Raw genomic sequence first — 25,642 nt, forward strand, 5'->3', positions numbered from 1 at the left:
CAAGATGAGCTAAAGGCCACCCTTTTATTAAAGCCTGTTACTGAGACAGGTGTTTGGTTTTCAGTTTCCCATATCTTAGTAAAGAATTGTTTTTACACAACAGCTATGTTGAGATTTAGTCATTGCTGTTAGTGAACTCAAGTTACATCTTTAGAAATCACTGTATTCCTTCATGTCTTCTGATTCCATAGTTACTTAAGGTACTATACAATTCATCCTGCCTCTCAAGCAACTATCCTAAGAGGTGCTCATTTTTGCCACAGTGAACTGCCAGCATATCACTAATACCTGGCTCCTCCTGGCCATCCTTTGATGCCATCCATCTGGTTTTACTAATTCAATCCTTCAACTACCCCTTTTCTCCCTACTTGCTCTCATGAGTGAGAGATATTTCTAGATTATAAGTTCAAAACTGATGACATCCCCATAAGCTGCTGGCCCTTCTTTGTCTGATTAATAAAACTCAGTACAGCCACCTGCACACATGACCAGTGTTTATTGATTGCCTCTGGCTGCCAGGGATGATGCTTGGACAGTGGCAATCTAACTGCAATTGTTTCTCTTCCCAGGGATGGCAAGTGTATCAATGGTTCACAAGCTTTGATGTCCCACACTCAAATCTGTACTTCCTAAAGAAAAATCCCAGATCCTTCAGGACCTAACCTTAGCCATCCATTGTGACTCTACTTTAGGCATGCCTTTTTCACTCTGTGTCCTATGACACAGTCAGCCAGTCAGCATTTTCTGTTATCTTTAGGCTATTCACTCTTCCCAGAATTCCTCCTTTCCTCCCAGTTGCCTGTGCCCTGCTGTCCTTTCAGCATCCTCTGCATGTACAATTTCTCAGACCATTTTACTCCCTTGAGCCTCTTCTTCTGAAGCTGGGTTAGACACCCACTTCTGACATCAGTTTCAGAATGACTATCAAAAGGCTTCCTAGCTATCTCTACCTTAATCTGCCAGGTTCCTCTAAAGTGTGTTCATGGGTGATAACCATGTCTCTGATCTACCTGTCTTCTCCCAGCAGTTATTGGTAATAACAGTGCTTCATAATCATTTCTTGAGTAAGATCTGGGCTCATGGTATTCCTGGTTATCTTTTCTTCTGATAGATATTGACATATTGAATGTTATCTGTATTGATGGACTTAATGTGTACAACATGTATTAGTACAAGCATCTACTATACTGCTTTTACATAACATTTCAAAAAGACTTCTTGAACTTATAGTCTCACCATGGAATTTACAGTTTTCAAACAAGATTTGAAGATGTGATAAATTCATTAAAAAAAATACTTATTAAGCTACTGCCAGCAAGGCATCTCTAGAACCGTAAAGACAGAAGATATAGGTAATCATATCTCAGAAACGACCCACTATAAAGATAATGGGTCAGTGCAGTTGAATCAGAAGTTGGCAATATCTTCTATAAACTGTGGGTAGCAAATACTTTGGCTTCATAGGCCATGCAATCCCATTGTAGTGGTGGTTCTTGTTATGATGGCAGGATACAGTGAGGGTGTATGCTGTGAATCCTTCTAGGAAAAAACCATAACTCATACACACACACCAAAAAAAAGACCCCCAAACAAATAAAAAGAGAGAAAACAGACCTCAAGGTACAGATGTGTGCAGGGAGTTCATGTGCCACAAAGCAGTGAGAATGCACACATTTCACATTGCAGGAGATGGGGAATGGGGACCTACATGGATGGAGTCATTCTCATTAAAACTCAGAACAGAAATCCAAACTACAGATAAGAAGAAGCTGTTGGGATCAAAGTGAGAAAACCTAGGGGAAATTTGAGGCAGTCATTTAAAAAAAATTTAAGACTAAAATATGAGAGGTATTTTCATTTAAACCACCCAGGAATGCCATAAGCTTGATGACAGTTTACTGTTACAAAAAAGATAAAAGGCACATTAGGAAGAATACGCCTTTGTGGTATAGACTGTTTTTATTGTCACTGTTCCTTTGAAGTCACATTTTATTAGTGATTATTCTGGATAAGCTTTGCAGATGAATGCAAACAGAAAATGTGTTCCATGCCACACTAACGTAGATTCTTGTCAATCTTGAATTCACAGGACTTAACTTATGGTTTGTTCTCCTCTTATAGCACCAATAGCTGCAGGAACCGGACCCAATTTTTCTCTCTCTGATTTGGAAAGTTCTTCATACTACAGCATGAGTCCAGGAGCAATGAGGAGGTCTCTACCCAGCACATCCTCTACCAGGTAAATGGGCCGGTAGTCTCTAAAGAGGCTAAAACACAGAAAGGTGCATCTTGACTTTCAATTCTGAGCATGCTGAACATTTAACAATATGTCTATAACAATAGAGTGTACCAAAGTAGTGGGTACCCCAATAGGCTGTCTTATTAGGGAGCCAAAGTAAATGTACATGAGACAAATATCAAGTGATATATATGCACACAGGTGCACGCGCGCACACACACACACACACACACACACACACACACACACACACTCCAGTAAGAAAAATAATTATTTCAGTTGTATGTCGTGAAATAAGCATGATGTGAATAGACTTTGTCCAAAAGGGTGAGTTGTTCCACTCTGAATGCTGGGCTGGTTAGCTTTAAGGTGAGGCAGGGAAGTCACGTTATCTGGATGATGGAGAACATGAACAAAGACATGGACAAAAGCAGTTATGAGTGTAGCAACACATTCTCTGGGAAAGCTGGAGGGGGGAAGAGTTGACTGGGGGAAAAGAGATGAGTACTCTGGCTAGATTGGCATATGGTGGGAGCTAATAACACCAGCCTAAGCACCCTGGCCACAACCTTCTTAGCCTGCTGGGCCCAATAGGTCCCCAAATCTACTCTGTTGACGTTTCCCAAAGATATAACTGATTTCATACCCTGGCATGAGGTTATAAAAGAAATGCAGGTCAGATAGCAGGATGGGGCCATACTTTGGACCCAGGTGGTCCGGCAGGCTTTAAAAAGCTAAAGTTGGAAAGCACAACTTACTGTGAGTGCCAGGCTTCCTGATCCCCTTGATTGGCTATCAGAGCCAACATCTGGAGAAGCACTTTTCAAGACCCTGCTGTCTCTAGATAACCTGTACCACGGGTAGGGGATTAGGCATCAGAGCCATGGTGTTCCTTTACAGATTGGCTTTAGCACTGGACTGTGACAACAAAGAAAGGAGCAGAGCAGGATTGCCAGGCATGTTTGTGTACTTTGTGGGGGAAAAAATTATCAAATGTGATTTCTGTTAAAGCAAGTGCAGACATTTATGATTTAAAATAATGCCCAGAGTGTGGACATTTTCCCTGGTGTGGGAGTCAACCTTACCTTTATGAACAGTATCTTAAACATCAACTTGAAGATGTTGTTTCTAACACTGTATTAGACCTTCATCTTTGGCGTTGTTTAAATGTTCTCCTTAGTTCATTACCATTTCACCTCCACAAGAAAACAAAAGTCTCAAATCCCAAAAGCATTTATAGCAGACAAGGGGGGGGGTCGTGAATACATTTGGATGTTAATACACTTGGAGGATTTTGAAAATTTGTTGGCAGAAGAGACAGTGCACTCAACAATAAAAGCTTTGTAAATACTTATGGGCAGTGCTTAATTTAAAAGTGCATGGGTGGCTTGTTTTCATATGTGAGCCACGGTCCCATGTTCCTCTGTAGCAATCTCCCTTACCCCCTGTCCTTCCACGCACTCCAAGCTCTGTTCTATGATTTTATGTTGTGACCTGTGGATGAAAGGCTGGTAGATGTCATTCGAGAAGCTAATTCTCCTATTCTGCAAGTGACTAGTCCCCAAAAGGAGTCAGTATAAATATCAGTAGTTAATAACTCAGTAATGTTTGGCTTTCTCTCGTTGGTCTCTTCCTGGGATGATTTTATTTAGTTATTTGTTATTGGTGTGTGTGGGTGAATGAGGAAAGAGAGAATACAAGCAGGTGCGAGCTGGCAGGGATGTAAAATGGAAGTCACAGCACAACTTTCGGGAGCCAGTTCCTCCTTTCACCTTTGCACGGGTTTCCCAGGGGGATCTCAAGTTATCAGGCTTACCCAGCTAGTGGAAGCATCTCACTACCCACCCCAAGGTGCTTAAGAAAAAGAAGTCCTTCAGTATATAGACTTAACAGAATTATCTCTTACATGTTAGAAAATATGCCTTGATGAATGTCCCAGATTCCCATTCAAAAAAAAAAAAAAACAACTTTGAGTTGTCTCCAGAAGACTGTTTTGCCATCACAGCATTGGAGCCACCAGAGCACAGAGTGATTAAACACTTTACCAGGTCACCATTCAAATCCAGGCCTTCTGTAATTTGCGAACCAGTTATTTACACTGAATTGTCTTAGCAGCACTGATGGATCCAGGAACCATAGAACATGGGATCCTAGCAAAGCAGTATCTTGAATCTCCACCTTAACCTGGTCCGTGTGGCCACGGTCTGAATATTTTTTTATATTAGTGGCATAAGCCTGTTCTTCCTCCCAGTTTGGTTCTATGTCCCTTGAATGACAGTGTCTAACTTTTCAAACTCATAAGCAAACGATAAGCAAGTAAAAATACCTGGTACTGTGGGCACAAAAGCAAATCAGAGGAGCTTTGCACACTGACAAATAAAAATGTTCAGACTGGTTTCTGTGAACACTCAGTAAGGAGAATGGTTTTACCTTGTGGGCACAAAACAAGGTAGGTCTCACGTAGTAGGAAGCAAGCAACAGAATTCTTGTTTTAGACAGTCAGGATCAAGAGACAAAATCAAGGGCTGGCTCATTTATAAAAGTTAAGAAGTAAACAAAGTCATACTCTTTGTTTCCCATATGCTTTATATTGCTCCAGGATGAGCATCTCCAAAATCATAGAAAAGTTGGGTAAAAAGAAGAGAACAAGGGCCCTTGCCTATTCTTCATAGCACTGCCAACTCTCCTCCCTCCTGGATCCTGTTCTCCTCCTATCCACACTTCCATCTTGCAGATGCTGAGCCCGTGTCCATCCTGAGCATCCTCATATGCAAGTTCAGGTGTTAACCATGACCATACAGTGTCCCCACCTGTGCAGTTCATGCCTGAATTTTATTAGAGTACTCCCAAGAAAAACTGAAGCTTTGGAACTCAGAAAAAAATATTAACAATGGAAGAGCACTCTGGGATTGACCTCTGGGGCTGGATCTCATTGGACATAGATGCTCAAATGATCCCTTGTCACATATGCTGGTGAAGCATTTGAGCACTTAAAATACTCGACACTGCAGTAGACACTAAAGATCAAAATATAATACTGATTTTAAAAGTGGAGAATTCTTGGGTTGGCAGCCAAGATGAGGTGGAACTTTCTGATGATATCATCTGTACTTCCGGTTTTTAAGACCACAAAGTTCTGCCAGTCACTTTCTCTAAAAGTGTTGGGGGTCGAATCCAGGGCTAGGTAAGTGGTGGCATCCTGATACACATGTAAGGCTAGGAAAGGAATCTAGGGAAGGATGGTTAGGAGACCAGACGATGCAGAAATCTCTCAGAAAGTCACTCTGCTATTCCCAGAGTAATGTCAGCTTGCCCCTGTGCCCTCTGAGTACAGCTAGAGCATCTATACTTGGATATCACAAATGCCATTGTAAAACATGTAGTCAGTTGTGTAGGATTCAGATTATTCCTGTTGGGTCTCCAGATACATAAGACTTGGTGTAGTAATATAAGAATCATGGGATATCAAGACTGCACAATTCCCCTGAAAAAAAAGTTACTTCCCAACTCTTAGTCTTGCCAAAACATGCAAGTCTGGTTTTTGATTGACTGGAGTATACCAGGGGATTTCACTGAACTTACAGTCTTCTAAGTTACAAGATGATTTCAAGTGGCCCGACGTTTTAAAATACAAGTGTTATTGAGTGTAGAGGAAGAAGCTAGAATCCATATGGAAAGAAGGACACTACTTATTAGATCAGGAACCCTGACCAAGAGATTTGTTTTAAATTTGGCCCTTAGCTTCCTGCTTGCAAGGCAAGAAGGAGAACTAATTGGTTAAATCATTTGTATTTCCACTAAAAGAAACAATAGAATTGCATTTAGAGACACTAGAGTTTTCTGCTTTTTATATGTTGGAATTGTTTTGTGTGTGTGTGTGTGTGTGTGTGTGTGTGTGTGTGTGTGTGTGTGTGTGCAATATATATATATATATATATATATATATATACATATATATATATATATATATATAATTGCAAATAAAGGACATGCCTTAGCTACATTTTACATAAAACAGGAAAGGTTTTCAAGTGGTTACTTTTCACCAAAGTTCAAGAAAAAGTTCAAGAAAAAGGAAGGCTAGGCAGTTCCAGAGCTGCCCTTAGGTCCTAGATTATCATGGTACAATGAGGTGGCTTCCCTGTAATCTGCTCTACATGAGAATAGAACTTAAAACATTGGACAAACCACATGAATGATTTGAATTTCTTACTTAAATTGTGCCCTGTGCATATTCAAATTCAGATTGTGGCAGTAACATTATCTTCCCATATCCAAGTAATGACTCCTTTTTTCCTGCTGCCTTCCCAAGTCCATTTTCTGCACCCACCAGCCACTTTTCCACAGTGCAACTCCCATGTCACACCCATGTAGAGGGCTTCAGAAGTCTTTGCTGCTTGTAGGACAAAGTCCAGACTGACAACATCTTGCCTGGCCTCCATGGTCTTCTTCTGTTGGTCTCTCCACTGGTTTCAGCATCCCTGCAGCTGTTTTCTGTGTATCACACCTGGCTTGTGCCACTGCTGCCAGGCATCTGCTTTTGGGACGATGCTCAGTGTCTGGTGACCTTAGCTCAGCAGTGAGGGTGGATGCTGCCCTGTCACTCTAGATTCTGCTGTTACCCCAGGGGCCAGACATAACCTCTTACATTTTGAGGCATGAAAGTGTCATGGGGCAAAGGAAAGAAACAATGCCAACTTATGAAGCTTGAGACAAGAGCAGTTTGCCAAAAAATACAGAGGGTTTTAATATTTTTTAAATCATAATAGTGCCTGAGTTGTTAGTACCAGCCTACCCTAGCCATTTCCTTTTCTGTTGCCATCTCGTTAGCCCTTACAGACAGCTCAGGAGCCCCTCTGCTATGAAAAGTCCTTCTCAAGCTCCAGGTGTAAGTACCAGCGTCCCTCATCTGTAGCCTGCGCTTGACCTCTGTTTCTCTTGGGCCTCTCCATCTCTGTTCATGGAGAGCCATGTCTGACTCACCAACCACACTTTTCTACACTTGAGTGCTGCCCCTGGCATGGAGAAGCTACACAGCCAGTGCCTGATGAGTGAAACCCAGGGAAAGTTCTGCATCCTGACATGTGGGCAGGAGATTTCCCAGCAATCACTGTCCAGAGCGGGGCATCTGCCCATGCAGCAGTGTGTTGCTCCAACTCAGAGTCTGGTCAGCCGAAGCAGGAATAAGCAGCAGGTGACATTTCACCATCTTCTAACCCTCCAGCTTCATAGCGGGAAGGCTCTTTCTTAAGTAGTTCCCTGGGCTGGAAGGAAAGAGATAATGTTGAGGAAGTTGCTTGGTCACACCTCTGTGTAAACGGAGTCTGTATTCACACAAATGAGATAGTGTTCATCTCTGTGTGGAAGGACATGAAAGTCCACAGACCTCTGTATGTCTATGCCCTTCCTTGTCACACAGAAAAGCACTCCTCCCTACTATTTTTAGCCATTCTGTTTGGCATTTTATCTCGAGTGCCTAAAGGAGTATCTGCACTGCACAAATGTGTAGTAAATATCTCCCTTTTAATGAACAAATCCAAGTGAAAGATGGAAAATGCTCCCCCCCCCCACACCCAAGCAATCAAAGCATTCCTAGAAGGATAATGAGCCCTGCTTTTTATTTACATACTTTTAAACTTTTGGGGGCTTCTGCATGGATTTGAGTAAGTTTCTAGGGCATGCTGCTAATGACTAGCCCTGAGCCACATCTGTGGAGATAAGCTACTCGGGCTTCTAAGTGGAAGCCAGCCACCAGCTCTGTAATGAAAACAAGGCACCGAACGGAGATGGTGACAACAACGTGATCAGTAGAGACGAAACCAGCGTTTGGACACATAGGCCAAGATTGTGTACCACATCCTGCAGCTTGCCCAACTCCACAAGAGCCTGCAGAGGGTCCTAGAGCTGCACACTTTTCCACGAAGCATCCAGCAGAAAGGTGACTTAGAATGCTTTTAAACATGCAATTCTTTTCTTTTTTTTCTTTCAGCTCTACAAAGCGCCTCAAGTCTGTGGAGGATGAAATGGACAGTCCTGGCGAAGAACCATTTTACACAGGCCAAGGGCGCTCCCCAGGGAGTGGCAGTCAGTCCAGTGGATGGCACGAAGTCGAGCCAGGTGAGCAGGGGAGAGTCACGAAAGTGACGGAAGCAGCACGTGCACGTGGTTGCGCTGTCACAATCGTGGTAGGGTGGCCTAGAGCAGCAGATGGCACTGAGGTGGAAGGCAGATGAGAGTGTGCTGTCGCGCTCAGGGCTGTCACCTGCACTTGGAGCCCACATATATTTTCATTGTGCCTTGATTGTTTGTTGAGCTGAACCTCACTATGCTGCCCACAATGGACTCAAGTTCCAGGCTCGAGTGTTTCTCCTTCCTCACCTTTTTGAGAAGCCAGGGTGGTGGCTTTCTTTTGCTTTTATATAAACAAACCATTTTGTTTTGTTTTGTAAGTATACTCTAGTATTTATAAGGAAAGTGATCAGTTCTCCCACTGTATGGATGGCAGGGTAAAGCAGAACAAAGTCTCTTGTGCTGCAGATTACATTTGGATTTTTATAATATAAGAACATTTGGGATTTTGTTTGTTTGTTTGTTTTCCTTTTCTAGTTGCTGGCTGTCATCATGACTGCTTAAACAGCACAGCCACATTTATGTCTGTCTGTACTAGCCTGCATACATTCCTGTTGGTCTGTAGAGTCTCAGAGAAATACTGGTATCAAGGACTTCTGAGGACCTTACTGCCTGCCCTTCACGTGGCTGAGGGGAATGGGCTCAGATGCCTTCGTCAATGTCGATACAAGTCAGGTGGGAAAGAGGATAGAGAGGTTTGAGAATCATCTAAAGTATGGCCTCCACTTCAGTGTCGGAGCTGTGTGGTGGTAGCCAGACTGCATGACCATCCCGTCAAACACATCCTACCCATAGTAATAGCTGTTTTAAGGCTCTGGGGTATAAGTAAGGTGATCTGTATTGTCCTCTTAAGAGTTATACCCAGCATGGAGTGATGCAGAGGGAAAAAAAAATAAAGCGGAACAAATTCTCTGGCCACCCCCCCACACACACCCCCACTTTGGTTTCAAAGTAACTGCCTGCAAGAACAGACGGGCACCAAGAAAATCTTGGAACTAGCCCCTCATCTTCAGAGCTTACACCTCCCTCTCCTCCCCAACAGCGTTTCAATATACAAACTCTGTGGCTATAGATGGCTGTATATGACTGCAGAGGAGCCACAGAAGGGAGTGTTTAGGGTGATGGAACCATCTGGGTCTTGATTATAGGACTTTCCATAGTCGATATAATGTCTGGCATTCACAAAAGTTATGTGCCTCCTCCCTGCCTTAGTTGCATTCTATCCTAATTAAAAGCAAGTGACAATAACCCCCCAAGCCCTATTGGCTGTTTTGTTTGTTTGTTTTTGTTTTGTTTATTTGTTATTTTAAATCTTGTTCCTCTATGAAAATGTGAAACTCCTGTGTGATTTCCTTCTGCCCAGTGCCCTCACACAGCTCATTGGTTCACCCATTCAGCAGTCTTCAGTGGAAATTTCTGGATCGAGTGCAATACTGCTTCTGAGAACTCAAGGGTAGATGGGGAGGCAGTGGCTCCTGCTTTCAGGGGATTGAGAGCAGGTGTGGAATCAGAACAAGGCATCTCAGTATTGTGAGGAACACAGGGCTGAGAAGATCCTCCTTTTCCAGTGTCACCCACGCAATGCTCCAGGTGTGGTTGTTTTCTCTACAGGCTGCACCTCACCCTGGTCCACACTTAGATCTGCTAGCCTAAAGCGCCTAAGAAATAAAGCCAGGTCAGGCGAGAACGCAAATACTGACCTCCGTCACCAGTAACCCACACCCTCTGTGTAGCATTGATGAAAAGTTCATGTGTGTTAAAAAGTTAAAAGATGGAAACTTTTTAGAGATCCCTTTTAAGACAGTCCTAACTTTCCTGCTTCAGTGAAAATTAGCATCAAGGATGTAGGTGTGGTACATTTGTGCTGGAGTGCGGTACTCACATGTTCTATGTATACTATAGCTGGTTTATGATCAATAGACAAAGCCCCGTGCAGTGAGCTCGGCCCTCCTAGCCACCTCCTCCTCCTCTTCTCTGCCACACTTGGGGGCTGAGAGGGCAAGGCTTGAACAGAATTCTTCAGCCTGCTAACTCTTTCATTCAAAGTGGTTCCTGTTCATACCTACACATTACAAGTCAAATACTTACAAACCCTAATATCTATGTCCCCACACCCTTTGCGTTCATCAGATACTAAGTTTAATGGTTAAATCCTCTTTATATTGAGAGATTTTTCCTTTCTTCTTAAAGAAATTGTGTTCCTGAAAGGATTGCCCATTGTCTGTCCTTGTTTCATTAAAGAAAAAATGCAATCTCATGGCATATATTTGTGGGGGGCTGGAGAGCACAGTGGATAAATTTATATTTGGCCATATTCAGCATAGAAAGTCATAATTGAAACAGGGCCTGAGGGGACATTAAAACACAACTGAGGGATGTTGCACATGTTCATGGCGACTTTGGTGTCATTAGCTCACACCAGCCACTTTAAATGGATAATTTATGCTGCCAGATGGTCCTTTTTGGGGATTTTCCATCAAGCCCAATCCCCTTTTTGGCACAGAGAACACCTTTATGTTGTTCCCACACTTATCCAGGCCTACATAGCTTTTCCCCAGGGGTACAGTTAATTAAGTGGGAGGCTTTTAGTGGTTCACTCATGTAAATTGCCTTCAGAAATATGTTGGGAATTATGTATATCCAAATGCATGGGCAGCCTGTGCTTGGGATAATTCTCTCAAACAAGTATGAAGGGCACCGAGTTTATGCTTCTGATGTGATACAGGAAGCAAGGCTTTACTCACGCTCCCCTCCAAGAGCTGGGCATCTGGGGTAGACCTCACTGGGTTTCCAGGGCTCCCTAACTACAGAGGCCTGAAGGTGTCCCAGAGAGACTTCCTTGAGCAACAGGAAGATGTTGAAAAAGTAAAACAGTCCAGGCATCCAGTAAACTACACGCATATTTTTCAGATGTCTTCGGTAGTAACCCATTTGTTTATCTAGCACTTTTGGTGCCCAGCTCTCCCTGTCTGTGCCGCAACACGCAGGAGACGATGCCCATCTCAAACACTAGACAGTCTTGGGCTGGCCTTCTCCCAGTGCCACTCAGTTTTGTTGCCCAGTTGTCTCACAGCTTGTTTGGGTTGGGACTGTATCTAGTCATGAAATGTGACATGAGCCCAGTGAAATTCTATCCATCAGAATTCACAGACCATCAATGTCTGTCCAGCCACACAAGTGAGAAGTTGCCAATGAGAAGATAATGCAAATCACCAGGAAGGGAAGCAGCAGGCAAGGACCCATTGGCTGAGGCAAGGCTCTGGCTGCACCTGTGGTTTTCAATGAATGTTCTTTAAAACATGCAGACTCTGGTTTTTGTTTGTTTGTTTGTTCTGAGAGCAGCTTGCTTAAGCCAATACTGAACCTAAGTTGACTCCAAGATATGTTTGCTTCTGTATTTAACCTCTTTAGTGTGATTGTTTATGCTTCATGTTTCAAGGTCTTGTGTTTTAACTTAAGCTAAAAAGTATCATAATAAAAATAGTAAATGACTCACTAGAAAGACCTGGAAATCCCCCATTTTCCTCATCTCAAACTCTTATCATATAATATAGGTTAGGAAAATAGATATTAGCTACTAAATACACATAAAACAGTACATATAAGCAGAGTGTTAACTGCTAATGGTGAAATATTTGTCATGTCATCTATAAATTAAATAATCCGCTTATCATTTAGGGCTTGTTCAAAAGCTATGTCAAAGAGGCTCTTAGTGACCTAAATAGCTGCTGGCCTGTATCCACCATCTCCTCTTTCACAGCCCCTCTTTCCTTACTCATACTCCATCTACTGTTACTCTCTTCTTCCCCTGGAATATGCACTCCAACAGAGTGTGGCTTGGTCCATCTTTTACACAGCTGCATCCCTAAAACCCACAACAGTGTGTAGACCATAATAGGTGTTCAATAAATATTGGCTGAATGAGTGAGTGAAACAGAGAGGTTGGAGCTTTCTTATATACTTGAAAGCAGAATTTGCTGCCAACAATATTCTAAAAACTGGTACTCTCTATATTCTTAACCTGCACGCCTCCAGTCCAATCTAATTACTAGCAAATAGTGGGAAAAAATAATTGCTAAGCCTCAGCCAAGCATCTCATTGATCAGTAGTCAGGCACCAAACTATATTCCAACCACCCTTCTCCTTAACAGGTTTTCCTTTAAATAAACCAGATTTTTTTTAAAGTAATTGAAAAGAATAGTGCTTATTGATAATTAGGGAAGAAAGGAGGAAGCCAAGATGGAGGGGACAGTGGTCAATACCTATGAAGTCACCATGAAATAGGAGACTACACATTGTCACACAGTAAAACTGCTACATTCAATGATATGATACATGGCAATATGGCGATAATGATCCATTTAATGATATTTATATCTCAAAATATCCCAAAGCAAGGAGTTTGAACATCCCTATGACAAAGAATTGGTAACTATTTGAGGTGAAAACACTACACTCTACCTTCGTAAATATGCATAGTTATTCATCAGTAAGATATCTTGTTATATTATTTCAAAGAAAACTCTAAAAGATAATTCATGGTGGGTGAGACCTGTATTAAGAATCTCAATGGTCCTATTTTTATGAGGTATTTTCTATGGCTTGTCTGGTTTTGTGGAGTGTTTCCTGTAGTTTAAACGATCTTGCTGCTTCACTACTGCTGGAGACTTCCACTTTCCCATCTCCACTTTTCTCTTATGCAATCATGTAAGTACCAAGCTTCCTAAGACCACAGGAAGTGTCTCGCCCAGATCTCAGAAGCTGAGAGGGTGTGGGACAGGCCCAACCTATCTGGAAGTCACTTTATTTATTTATTTATTTTTGTTTTTCAAGACAGGGTTCTTTGTGTTGTTTTAGAGTCAGTCCTGGAACTAGAAATGTTATTCTCTCAAGCCTTTCTCCCTATGTTTAGCAGCAATGGTTTAAAAACTATCCCACCCATTTTCACAAGGGTCAGAGAAGACCACATGCCAGGAAACTCCTGACCTTCATTACAATAAAGAAAATCACTGTCTTTCTCTTCATCCCCTGTTCCCTCCCTCCTTCCTTTCCCTCATTTCAATGTCTCTGCCCATCTTACCACTATCAGTCAAATTGAGTCACAGAATTTTATCATGATCCAGCTGTGTGCAGTACTCTAGGGTAGATATAAGATGAGCTCCTGTCTCAAAGGTCAAACCTCTGAACACTCTCGGAGTTAGCTACTGCTTACCAATGATATTGTTATTACAGTCCAATATCTGTCTCTTAAGTCAAGATCTTCAACTGAGCTGACAGAAAGCCAAAGTCCTTTGTAAAATTAATCTTCACTAACCATGTGAACTTTTATCACTAGGATCATTGAGGGGATGACTGATAGTAGTCAAAAGAGAGCTACAAATCTCAGTGGAGAATTGGTGGCGGAGGGCGGCCCGGTGGCCCCGGGAGCTTGGGTGGCTGTGCCCGACCTCCTTTGTTCAGCACAGCTTAGTGGGCTGCAGCGCTCCACCACCATGACCGCCTCGGCTGTGCCGTTATGGTTATAGCTGTCCTTAGTTATGCTTAAAGATAGTTACATATAGGACTTTAGACTCACAAATTTAAGATAGATAATAAAATAGTTTCTTTTAATCTTGCTAAATGTTAATGGACTAAATAGTGTTAACTATGATTCATATTTAATAATTGTTATGGTCTGTCAAGTTCTCTTGGCCTTAGCCAAAACTGGGTGTACCAACGTCGCTGTGAGACCTAGGGTGACTGTTCAGGTGACTTGCTGTTTCTGTCCTTGCTGCACCTTTTGGAAGTTGTCCATCCGCATTTCCTGTCTACTCTAGTATTGTTAATTACCTTCTCAGGTCTTAATGAGGTTGAAGATTAAACTATCACAACTATTATTCTCTCTTCCTAGTTAGATATATTAGGTACTAGACTTACGTTTTCCAGCTTAGGACAACTCTATTGTAAATTCCATTATGCCCTCACCCTAGGACTAGATATGTAGGTCATTTTGTTCTCGATTTTCCTTTTCTTAGAGCACACTTGTTATTCACTGTTTTGTATATAGTTTTGTATTAAGCCTAAATCTTTTCTTTAGACTAAAAGGGGAATTGTAGTGGGATATTCACTTTGTCTCCTTCTGTGGCACTGACCACGCTCATTGGGGGGTGGAGCCATGGGCGGAAGTGACCTGTGGAAGGAGGTCGGAGGGGGCCAGGAAAGGCTCTCTCTTTCTGGCGTGACTTGGACAGGAGAGGATCGGGTTGAATTTCCTGGTGTTCATCTGTCTAGGTTGTAAGTTATTTCTCCCTGAATAAACATCTATTCGGCCTATTTGTTTATCCTGATCCTTATTTACCGCAATAGAGAATTAGGGGCAGTGTCTTTAAAAAGTGACCAGTACACTGGGCTTAAATTGTAATCCAGCTGAAACATGTTTCCAAATTTGAAAGAGACTAGCCTTCCAATAATTAGCACAAATAAATAGAGGATGCTTTCATCTCTCCATCTATATATTTGTATAGACATATAGCTATATATAGATTAACACACACACACACACACAAAGTTGTCCTATGACTGTACCTCAAGTTCTTTGTGTCCCTAAAATAGAGGATTCTCCAGACTGTCTGCTTGTACCTTGACTATGTCACTGCATTTCGGCAGATCTAAAGGGAATTTAGTATGAAGCTGTAACTCTTGTCTATGAAACTCAGTGCTGTCTAGCTGCAGTGTTAAGAAGCCACTTAAAACTGGGTGTAGTGACATAAGTCATCATAAGTTCAGGATCATCCTTGGATACTTAGTGAGTTCAAGGCCAACCTGGCCTAGATGAACTGTGTTTACAAATACACAAACAATCAAAAATGAACAGATTCAATTTTTCTTCTATAGAAAACATTTCAAAATTAAATTATGTTTATCTGTACATTATAAGTACAAATACATCAGGAAGATAAAAACCTTTAATAGACACAATTATGTCAATCAAAATGTTGTAAATTCCAAACAGTCCAGTGCAAGACTTAGAGACAAAATTAAGTTATTCATTTAATTGCAATTACTTTTTAAATGCTATAAGTGATGAACTTCTTTCAGGGATAAACTTATTTCCAGGATAAGTTGATTTCATTTTCAAAGGTCAAAATTAAGTATGTCCTCCATTCTTATAAAAAGTTATTAAAGAAATAAATAAATTTCAAAAAATATTTAAAAGCATATGTAGAAGACTGTTTTGGCAGTTAGCTCATGACCACATTTGCAGAACTGGGGTTCTAGTTTTCAATGACTGTAAGCACAGTTGAATTTTGAGAGTAGCATTAGTTCATTGCATCATTTTAAACTGTGTGTCAGGAGCTAGGTATGGCGGTGCAACATGTGATTTCAGCATCTGGGAAGCTAAGGTGGTAGACTTACCAGTTCAAGGCCAACACCAGCTACCTAATGAAATCATGTCACAAAACAAAACAAAAGGTCACCTGTTGGGCTTGCTTGAGTTCCCACACCTGTCAATCCTGATTTAACTGCCAAAAGCCACTCTTCAGTTTGTAGGGTGGAAGTTTACCAACTCGTATATCTAGCTGAGACATATAGAGCTTATTATGCATGCCAGTAGAACAGCATCAGAGTGGTAACAATAGTCCATTGATCACAGACACTCTGCTGCACTAGCATAAATTAGAGGAAATGATTAAATCTCCCACAATCCCCTGCAGTAATGGGAATAGTTGCCGTTACAGAACACTGCCATGGGATCAATGTCTTGGCTTTTCTTCTGCATTTATGGAGCAGTGGGAAAGCATCGTTCTGTGACAGAGTTCTCCCCCCATTATCTCCTTAGTATTGGCACCTGCTCATTAGAGAGTGATGTGCCAGAGAGCATCAGTAGAGTAACAAGGGTCTGTTCTTAATGACCCTTATCAGAGAAATTCCACCTAAATAAAGGCTTACGACAGAAAAGCGCCATTACAAAATGAGCACTCACACCACCCTTCAAAAAAATGCACCTACCTCTTTATCAAGTCTGCTTTCTTACTGTCAGAAAGGGGCCTAAATCAACCCTTTTTATCCAAATCTAAAAGGCTGCGTACTAGAAGATAAAAATGTCCTCTGGAATACACATACACTCTGTATTGTGTACCCCATGCATACATGACAAAGCATGCTGGACAAAATTACTGTTTTCTTTTTTTCCAAAGCCTGTTTGCGGTACCTGGTAATGTGACAGACATTCAATCAATATTTGTTGAATAAATAAATACGAAGCTGGAGACCATGTGTGCCCTATCTTGTCCTTTAAATCCGATCAAACACTTTGAGATCGGAGTGCTGAGTGCATTTGATGAAGGAAGGAAGGGAGTCTCCACATGAAAGTGAGATGATTGGCTCTGCTCACCTGGGAACCAATGCTTTTTAATAGGTAGTTCTTTACTACTTCCAGAGCAGGAATTTTGTTCTATGAGGAATGGGAAGAGAGAGAGAGGGAAGTCTTTGGACCCATGCAGATCCCTGTGGGTCTGGTTTGCCTGTCTATTCTGGGTGTCTGCTTCTGATGGGCCTGTGTGCTTGACCCGTTTTCCTGCAGACAATTACAATAATTTATCCAACCCCATTCATCCACAGGCTTCAGTTACATCATAAACTCATCAATTAATCAAAGACATGCCACCCATTTGGAGATGATGGGTGAAGTATGTCCTAGGAGATTCCGGGAAGTGCTCACATGCACATAGTAAATCAGAGACCAAGTCCTGATGGATTCCTGAACAACACTCCAAGTACTTCAATGGAGAGGGTTCCCTCCAGCCCTGATTACAGTGTATGTCTCTCAAATACGGGGTGGATAAAGCATACAAAAGTTCCCTCATTTTACAGCATTTCTTAGAGGTGAAAAAATAAACTGAAACAAAAATACATTTTGAAAGCAGGCCATTGATGTGACTTCTTAGAACCAAGGATTACTGATCCCCTTCCCACCTTTCTTATCAACTAAAAGTCTGTCTGATGCCTGTGGATTTTTAAACACAGGACTGTTATAGTTCTTTGTTCTCTGGTTTGTTTGGTGTGGGGGCCTGCTTATGGTCCTGTGCCTTGCAAAATTGTGGAGAGTGGGAACCACCAACCACCACTGGTGTTCAGGACTCACTCAAACCATGCTTCTGGGCACCAATGTCTGGATATGGGCATGTACCTTCTTGTTCTTTATTTTGAATGATTCCAATTTCTAGGCATCTACTCTGCCTATAACAAGGCATGGGTTAAAATTTCCACTGGCATAGGTAGAAATGATGGAACACTTAGAACTTCTGAGAGCATTGGTCACATATCCATTTCTAATCTGAGTGTCCTGTGTAGTCCCAGCTCTTCTGCCTAATGTAGAATTTGCTCAGCTGTCATCAGCTTCCAGCACTGATGACTTCTAAGCACCAGGATTACTTGGACTTGATGACAATCAGAACACATCACCTGCTTTACCGCCATATCATGAAGAGTGAAGTTTACCAAAGTCACTCTGCAGATGTCCTTGCATCTCAGCACTCCTTACATGCTTATGTAAGCCAACTCACGTATTCTAATATCCAAAACATGCATAGGGATTATAAGTAGTAAGGGATGTTGAATGCTCCTCAGAGCCAATCATTATTTGATATTTGTCATTTTGTGGCAGTGACACCTGCTTCTAATTTTAAAAGTTCTTTCATCCAGTGGGCGTTTCCTTCTTTCTTCAGAAATGTTATCCTCAAAAGACTTAACTAATAATTTTTCTCCTTTTATGTGCTTGAGTTTATGAGTTTGTCTATCAGCATTGAAGCCTTAAGATGCCTTCAGCTGTGAAAAGGAAAAAAAAAAAACACTTTGTGATACATAGTCATTGAATTTAGTCACGTAAATGTTTGTCCTAGACACACATTCAGAGATTTTGCAGAGAGATGGCTTGTTACAGGTCACTACTGCTTGAGTTATTTGACAGTTGTTTTGAGTTGACCAACAGCAGAGCTGGAGCTAAACCTGAGAAATGCAGGAATTCCTTAAATCCAACATTCATATTTAGCTGTCTTTCACCATCCAGGGCAAGTTAGTAGCCATCATCATTTGAATCAGTGAGTGTCTTTTTTTGACACATGTAGTAGTCACTTGGTTGGGAGATAGCCAGCTGTAGTGCCCAGTGTGGTTTGCTGTGTTGTTTTTAGCTTGTGTGAAGACCTTTTCCTCACAAGTGCTGGATAAAGGTCATCACACAAGGAGAAAAAGCTGTGAACGATGGTGCACAGCTAGCAATCCATCCTGATTGGCCTGTGGGGAGTTGTCTGCTTAAAATTGGATCCTTGTGTTGAGTTCCCAAAAAAGGTGTGAATGTGAAAAAGAAGTGTTAAATCATGACTCCAGAGAAAATGTCGGCCATGAGCAGTTTTTAGTTTAAGTAAAAACCAAACTTTAAAAATTGGATAAATAAGACAAGTGGGGGAAAGGGTGAGTCATTAACTCCAAATTCAAAGCATTATGGAGAAGAAGCAAGTTTCACTGAACTTGAATGCGACACTCAACAGAGACATTGATTGAATAGAACTGACTCATTTTCTTAATTGATATGCAAAGCTCTGCCAAGCATTTACCCTTAGTGTCAGATAAGTAATTTTTAATAAAATATTTCCAAGACATGAAGACAGTTAAGAAAACAGCAAGGTTTTTAATAACTGCACTCGTAAGTAAACGGATCTATCATTATGTTGTCACAAAGAATGACAGAGAGCAGAAACACACTGCTGATCCCTCACAGATAAGTGTGTAATGTAATTAGACAGACACCCTTCCTCTGTCGAATGCAGCATTAATCATTAGAGATGCAACTTACTCTGTTTGATATGTCACTGTTGTTAAAAAGGGAAAGGAAGCCAGCCGGATACTGTGCTGCAGTGACTCTTGTGTTTGTGTGATTCGTATCAGAATTCCTTTTGTTTTCTTTAATGCCACTGCTCATAATACTGTGGCATTTTTGCATGCATGAAGATGTAGTTGAAATTCAGTGGTTTGTTTTGTTTTTGCAAAATATTAATGTAATGAGTATTCTTGAACTCAAAATATTTTTAAGCTTTGAAATTAACTTTGGGCTCATCTATCTGAAACGAGGTAAAATTTATGGACAGATTTTCCTATAAGAGATGGGCTGGAAGTTGTCTGCATTAAATAATAGCCACGAGAGAAACTTTCTATGAAAAACTTCAGTTTCAAATGATGAAACACATTGCCTCTTTCCAACATTAATAAACACTGATTTTAAAAAACATTTTTCATTTTCTTTTACTATATAGTGCTGTCTTGAACTGTGAATTGCTGAATAGTTATAAAGGGAGATCCGCTCAATTCACTGCACAAGTCTATCTTCCCACATTCTCAGTGACTGAAAGGCCTTTCAGGGCACAGAACAGGGTTATTGAAGGATGGCAGGCAGATTTCGCTAAGTAACAGGTGGAGGTCAAAGTAGTTTATTTGTGGGGATGAACAAGTACAGAGACAAGCTTCAAATGCTTTGCCATAATAAGGTTTAGCAAGAAAACGCTGACTGTACCAAGCCGAGATTCTCGCTGACAGAACCTTTTCTACTGTTTATTACTTGATTTCACAGTTCAAGCAATTTGAAGAGGCCTAAAATTATATTCTCTTTCCCTTATGAAATGTTTCAATCAGCTTCAAAAGTGATGGGTGCTTTCCATGTATCCAAGAAATATTAAGGTAAATAGAATCCTTCTACTGACATTACTCCACACATCCTTCAGATTAAATTTTAACAGTTGAACCCTCAAATTCCAAGTGTTTGATCAAGATTGAAGTGACAGGTAGGAACATATTTTAATAAACATTTAAGTTCACATCACTGAGGCTAATGTTATTTGCTAGAAAAGCACCGGCAAGGATTTTGACAAAGCTAGAACATTGTACTGCCCATGGCTTCCTGGAGATGAGAGGGAAAACCTTTGGGTTCTCTACCCTTTCATATTGTGCACAAGTTTTGCTTCTACAGACAACAAGTGACCTGCATGTGCCTGTCTTTCACAATAAAATCCATAAAAGCAATGTTACTTCTGGTGTCTAACAGGATGAAGAGGTAGGAAGTTAGTTGGCATCACACAGACAAAAGCTGCCCCATAGAACTCCAACTCAAGGCCAGCACATGCATCCTCCCTATGAGGTGCTGTGACCATCAGCCACACATGACTCTGGATACCTAAAAGGTGGTGATGCTTAGCAGTGGACTCTGTAAATTAATTTGTGTGCATTGGAGTAGCTTCCTGTGGCTGGCATCTACCATATTTGACAAGGCAGATGCAAACTAAACACAGGTGTTACTGTTGACTTTTGCAGCTATATATCTAAGCAGAATGTTGCATTGGTTTTTTGTTTGTTTGTTTGTTTTGTTTTGTTTTTATGCAAAGAAAATCATTTGTTTTTCTCTCAAATTTCTTCTTTACCCACAGTCCTGTGAATGTGAGTGATTTCTGTGTTGAGCTAAAGCAAATTCTTCCCCTAACATATAGTAGGAAGAAAGACCAGGGGCAATGGGGTGGGTAGAGAATATGCTGTCTCCTGGACACATAGGAAGCATGACACACAATTTGTTTCTTCTTGTCCTATTGTGGGGCTGTTTTTGCTTTTTTATTTTTAAAGAAAGAGAAGTGACTTCATGCTACCCCAGAAAGCATGTTCCCATGTAGCATTTTCTTTGTGTCTATGCTTGATTTTTCGTAGCTGTACATAGTTCTTTCTCCTTACAAAACAGCATTTGGAGATTCACTCATTCTTTCCCCTAGAATGGTCAGTATACTTCCTTGTATACTGGAGGTTGTCCTCCATACTTCCTTTTCTTAAAAAAAGAAGAAGAAGAAGACATGTCTTGGACATCATTATGACATGGTAATTCTTCCAGAGGTTTCCTTGTAGTTTCATCCTAGATGCAAGAATAGACTTTGGAAGCCTCTTAACTTTCATTGTTTTTTCTCCACCATAAAAATGATGTCTGGACATTTTTATTCACTAAAAGGGGCTAACAGCCAAATGTTTTACCTTGCAATTACCCAGTGTGTTAATAATAGTAAGTTATGCTACAGTGAACCCTAATGGTTTTTTATCATTATACAAAAATCTAAGAAAGGAACAAAATCTTCAACTACATCCTCATGTCATGTACTGTGTGTTTATGCCTAGTGGACCAGAATGGTCCTAAAATGGTCATTCATCTATCAAGTTAGCACCTTCCTCTAGCATCCTGGTTGCTAAAGCTGATCTAATCATGTGGAGTAGTTGGAGTAGTTCTAGAGAGGTCCTGCTCTTGCCAAGGGCAGGGCATAAAGTGTGGCACAATCCTACAATTGGAGTGATGTGTCTGAGCTTTCATCATGGGCTCAAGAAATTTCAGTGAAACTGACACTATTAGTCTACTAGATACAACTGGGCATTATGTTCCCCACACTTGAAGCTGAGGGCTTACATGTAAAAGGCCAATCATGAAAGTGGCTAACAACATTTATAGAAAGAAAAGTTCCTCATTGCCACTAATGGACTGGACTTAATCCAGCTCCTGATGCAGCCATCTCACATAGATAGATAAAGAGTACCTTTCTTCCAGGATATATTCTTCACCTGAAGTGTGGAACATACCTCTAACCTCAGCACTTAGGGGAGTGAGGCAGGAATTTTAGACTAGCCCAGCTTCACAGGGTGGGGGAAAGAGAAAGAATATTAATATGAATGATTCTTAAAAGACTGTTACACAGAAAGGAGAATGAGCCTTGGCTGCATGGGTTCAAATCTAGGCTCCTTTGCTTACTAACTGTGGTCTCTCGCCTTCTCAGTCTTTCCCATCAGTCACCCTCTCTGAGCCAACCTTCCACCTTCTGGACCATTTCCAGGCATGCTTGACTTGGTCCCACCTGCAGAAAGTTCCCCCACCTCCTCCCTGCCCTAGTAGTGTGGCAGCCCTACACTGCTATTTTGCTTGGTGCAGTTTGTTACCCATAGTCCTTTGTACTCCAGAAAATTAATATTCATCTCAACTTTATAAAAAGGAGAGATCATGTCTGCTTACCTTTTATTGCCTTGAGTCTGCATATAACTCTACCTTAACAGAATCTTACTTTGTCTAATAAGCCTATGATCAAATTTTGTCTTGACTGTCCAGCGAGTTGCCAAGACCTTCTTGGTGTTAAAATGTTATCAGTAGGCATGATCTTGAGCAAATTTCTTAACAGCCAGTAATCTATACCTCATGCAGCATTAGATTGTAGGTAGGGAAATACAAGCTATTTGTAAGTACACAGCACATTGTAGGTGATCTTCAATTTATAGCTTCATTATTTTGAGTTTTATTTTTGAAACAATTAGTGTACAGAAATTTGATCTCACCAGATATCTCCTGGCTGTCTTGGAGACAGGCAAGAAGAGAAGACTTCTAATAACCTTTCGACTTGGAGGAACAGTTGACCTGGATGGAGCAAGGGTCATTACCCAGATACATCATTGGGGATAAGAAGCTGATAATAAAGAACAGAATAGACAAGATATGCCATATAGACCAATAGTTCTCAACATGTGGGTCACAACCCTCATGGGGGGGTCACATATCAGATGTTCTTCATATCAGATATTTATATTACAATTAATAACAGTAGTAAAATTACAGTTATGAAGTAGTAACAAATAATTTTATGGTTGGTGGTTCCCACAACATGAGAAACCATATTGCTTATATTCTCTTAAACACTCTGACTGTAAAATACCACCCCTGAAACTCAACTTTCTGTGTTAATTATGACATTTTTGAAGAAAGGAGTTTGAATCCCTACCCCAAACTCCAGCAATGGGCATATGCGACAGGGCTTCCTATAGATGGTAGCAGGGGCAACTGTCAGAAGGAAATGACATCTTTACTAACTCTTCAGCCAAATAAGCAGCAACACTCACTTGCCTTGATGTCCTTAAAATGTCTGCCCAAGGGACAGGATGGCTGAGTAGCTAAGAGCACTCGTTGCTCTTGCAGAGGACCAAAGTTCAATTTCCAGCACCCACACAATCATCCCCAATTCTATTTTCAGGGCCTCCAAACCCTCTTCTGACTTCCAAGGCATTAGGTACACATGCAGTGTACACATGCATACACTCAGGCAAAACATTCATACACATAAAATAAATTAACTAATTTAATTGAATTAAATGTCTATTCAACTATCACTTGAAAATTCAAGTTTATGATATGTCTTCCCATACACCCACTGCTCATATAATTCCTGAAGGTGGCCCCTTGGAGGCTTCTCAAGCAGTGACAACTGTCCAGCTCCTATGGCAATTCCTTCACAGCTGCTACTATAGAGGTCTCTGTCAAAGTCTTTAATAAGCCCATAATCTGGGGATGAAATCATTATCATTTTGATTCTCCTATTTCCTTTCTTCATTGCTTAAAGTAAACCTTGATTTCTCTAGGAGACCTTGAGAATTTAGACTTTTTAAATATCATTTAATCTTATTTGTTGAAAGCTATTTCTTAGAAGAATCAAGGGGAAAATAACAATTTCCAGAAGTGTTTAATCCTTTTTTTTTTAAATAACCACTAATTATACCCTTCTTCTGACTCCAAGAAAATTGTAGTGCTTTTAAGAGGTAATGTCATTTTCACTGAATTCGGCGTATCCTAGAGGAAAACCTTACAACTTAGGATTAGTTAGGTGAAAATTATAAAAACATTGTGAAATCTAGAAAGTGTGTATTGCAGGTGTTGCTATACATATTTGAAATCCTGTTGGTTCTTATTGCAGATGACATGTTGCAATATACTTAGCAACTGAAAGCAGCACACATGTTGTGTGTCCCATTTCCATGGTCATGGTTCTCAGTGGTTCTGAGGATATTTAGCCTAACAATGTCTTCCGGTCTCTCCCAAGGCTGAAGCCACAGCCTTGTTCCTTCTTTACTCCCTTCTGGAGCTTAGGGTCCTCTTTCAAGTCCTCACAGTCATCAACAGAATTCAGCCTTTTGGCGCTAGGACAAATGTCTTAGTTTTCTTAAAGTTTCATTACTCTAGACAGTACATCAATTTTAAAGACTGGATTCATTTACAGAAATCCCTACCAGTTATTATTTGTACAGTAATTATATAACCTGGTGCATATATGATGGGTAAAAGAAGCTTTAACAAGGAGTTTGTTTTAAAGTAATGTACAGACACCAAACTATTTCAAAAGCAAAAGCCAAGACAGATGTTCTGTAGCTTTTAACATCGAGGATTTTGAAATTTCATCTGGTCAATTAAGTATACAAAACAAATTAACCAAAACATACATTATGTATGTAGAAAAATATTAAAGTATATAATAAGGAAACGTACTCAATATAAGTCTTTAAAAATTGAAAACACAAAGTAATTTTAAGCTTCATGACAGCCTTAGGGTTCACATTACTTGACTGTGATAAATTTAGAAGATTAGACATAGTCTGGCTTGTTGTTCTTGCTTGCTGACTGAGCCTCTTCTCTCTTTAACTCCTTCAAGGAGAATTTAAAAGGGGTGTGTGTGTGTGTGTGTGTGTGTGTGTGTGTGTGTGTTTGTGTGTGTGTGTGTGCGCGCACGCGCGTACGTGCGTGCGTTCACACTACAATGTGCATATGGAGGTCAGAATACAACCTGGATGTGAGCTTCCCCTCCCAGTTTGGTTTTAGGCAGGGTCTCTCACTGTCTGTGATGCTGTACTGTGTCCTCCAGGCCAGCTGGCCTGCAGGCTTCCAGAGATTCTCCTACCTGGGCCTTTCATCATGTCATAGCAGAGTGGGAACTAAGTAAGCATGGCTTCACCCAGCTTTGTGTAGGTTCTTGGGATTTTGATTCAGGTCTCCCTTCATGCTTGAGTGGCAATGCTTAACAGTGAGCTTTTCAAAAGCCCATATTTTGCTATTAAAAAAAAAAACTCATTTAACAACGTGATCATTCTTTTTATTCTTTATTTGTTTCTGCCTAAGTTGTACTTAAAGTTTCACTTTTACACATCAAACCTGGAGAGGAAAGATGAACACTTCGAAGAAATCACAGCTTACTTGAGTCATTCATTTGCTCCTTTCGAAAGTTGGTTCAATACCATGAATTACAACCATGACTCCATTGTTCAAAAACTAAAATAAAATCTGCAGTCTTCAAAGTTTTGACATTTGTCAATGCTATTCTATTTCTGAGTCTTTCCTAACATGTAATTCATGCATTTGACTGAATTTAAAATAGAATCAGTAGCAACTTAAAACTTCATTTGTGCAACAGAGGT

The 25,642-nt window shown here is 40.8% G+C and overlaps 1 protein-coding gene across 10 annotated transcripts in view; it reads left to right on the plus strand.

Moving 5' to 3' along the window:
• Positions 1 to 25,642, plus strand: part of Nfia (nuclear factor I A) — a 527,054-nt gene that overhangs the window by 430,781 nt on the left and 70,631 nt on the right. For all 10 annotated transcript variants that reach the window (XM_051188198.1, XM_051188194.1, XM_051188196.1 and 7 more), the window contains 2 exons: positions 2,122 to 2,239; positions 8,229 to 8,356. In XM_051188198.1, the coding sequence (XP_051044155.1) occupies positions 2,122 to 2,239; positions 8,229 to 8,356 (246 nt within the window). The remainder of the gene's footprint in view (positions 1 to 2,121; positions 2,240 to 8,228; positions 8,357 to 25,642) is intronic.

Source organism: Phodopus roborovskii, unplaced genomic scaffold (assembly GCF_943737965.1).
Source record: "Phodopus roborovskii unplaced genomic scaffold, PHOROB, whole genome shotgun sequence".
In the NCBI taxonomy this organism is placed as follows: Eukaryota; Metazoa; Chordata; class Mammalia; order Rodentia; family Cricetidae; genus Phodopus; species Phodopus roborovskii.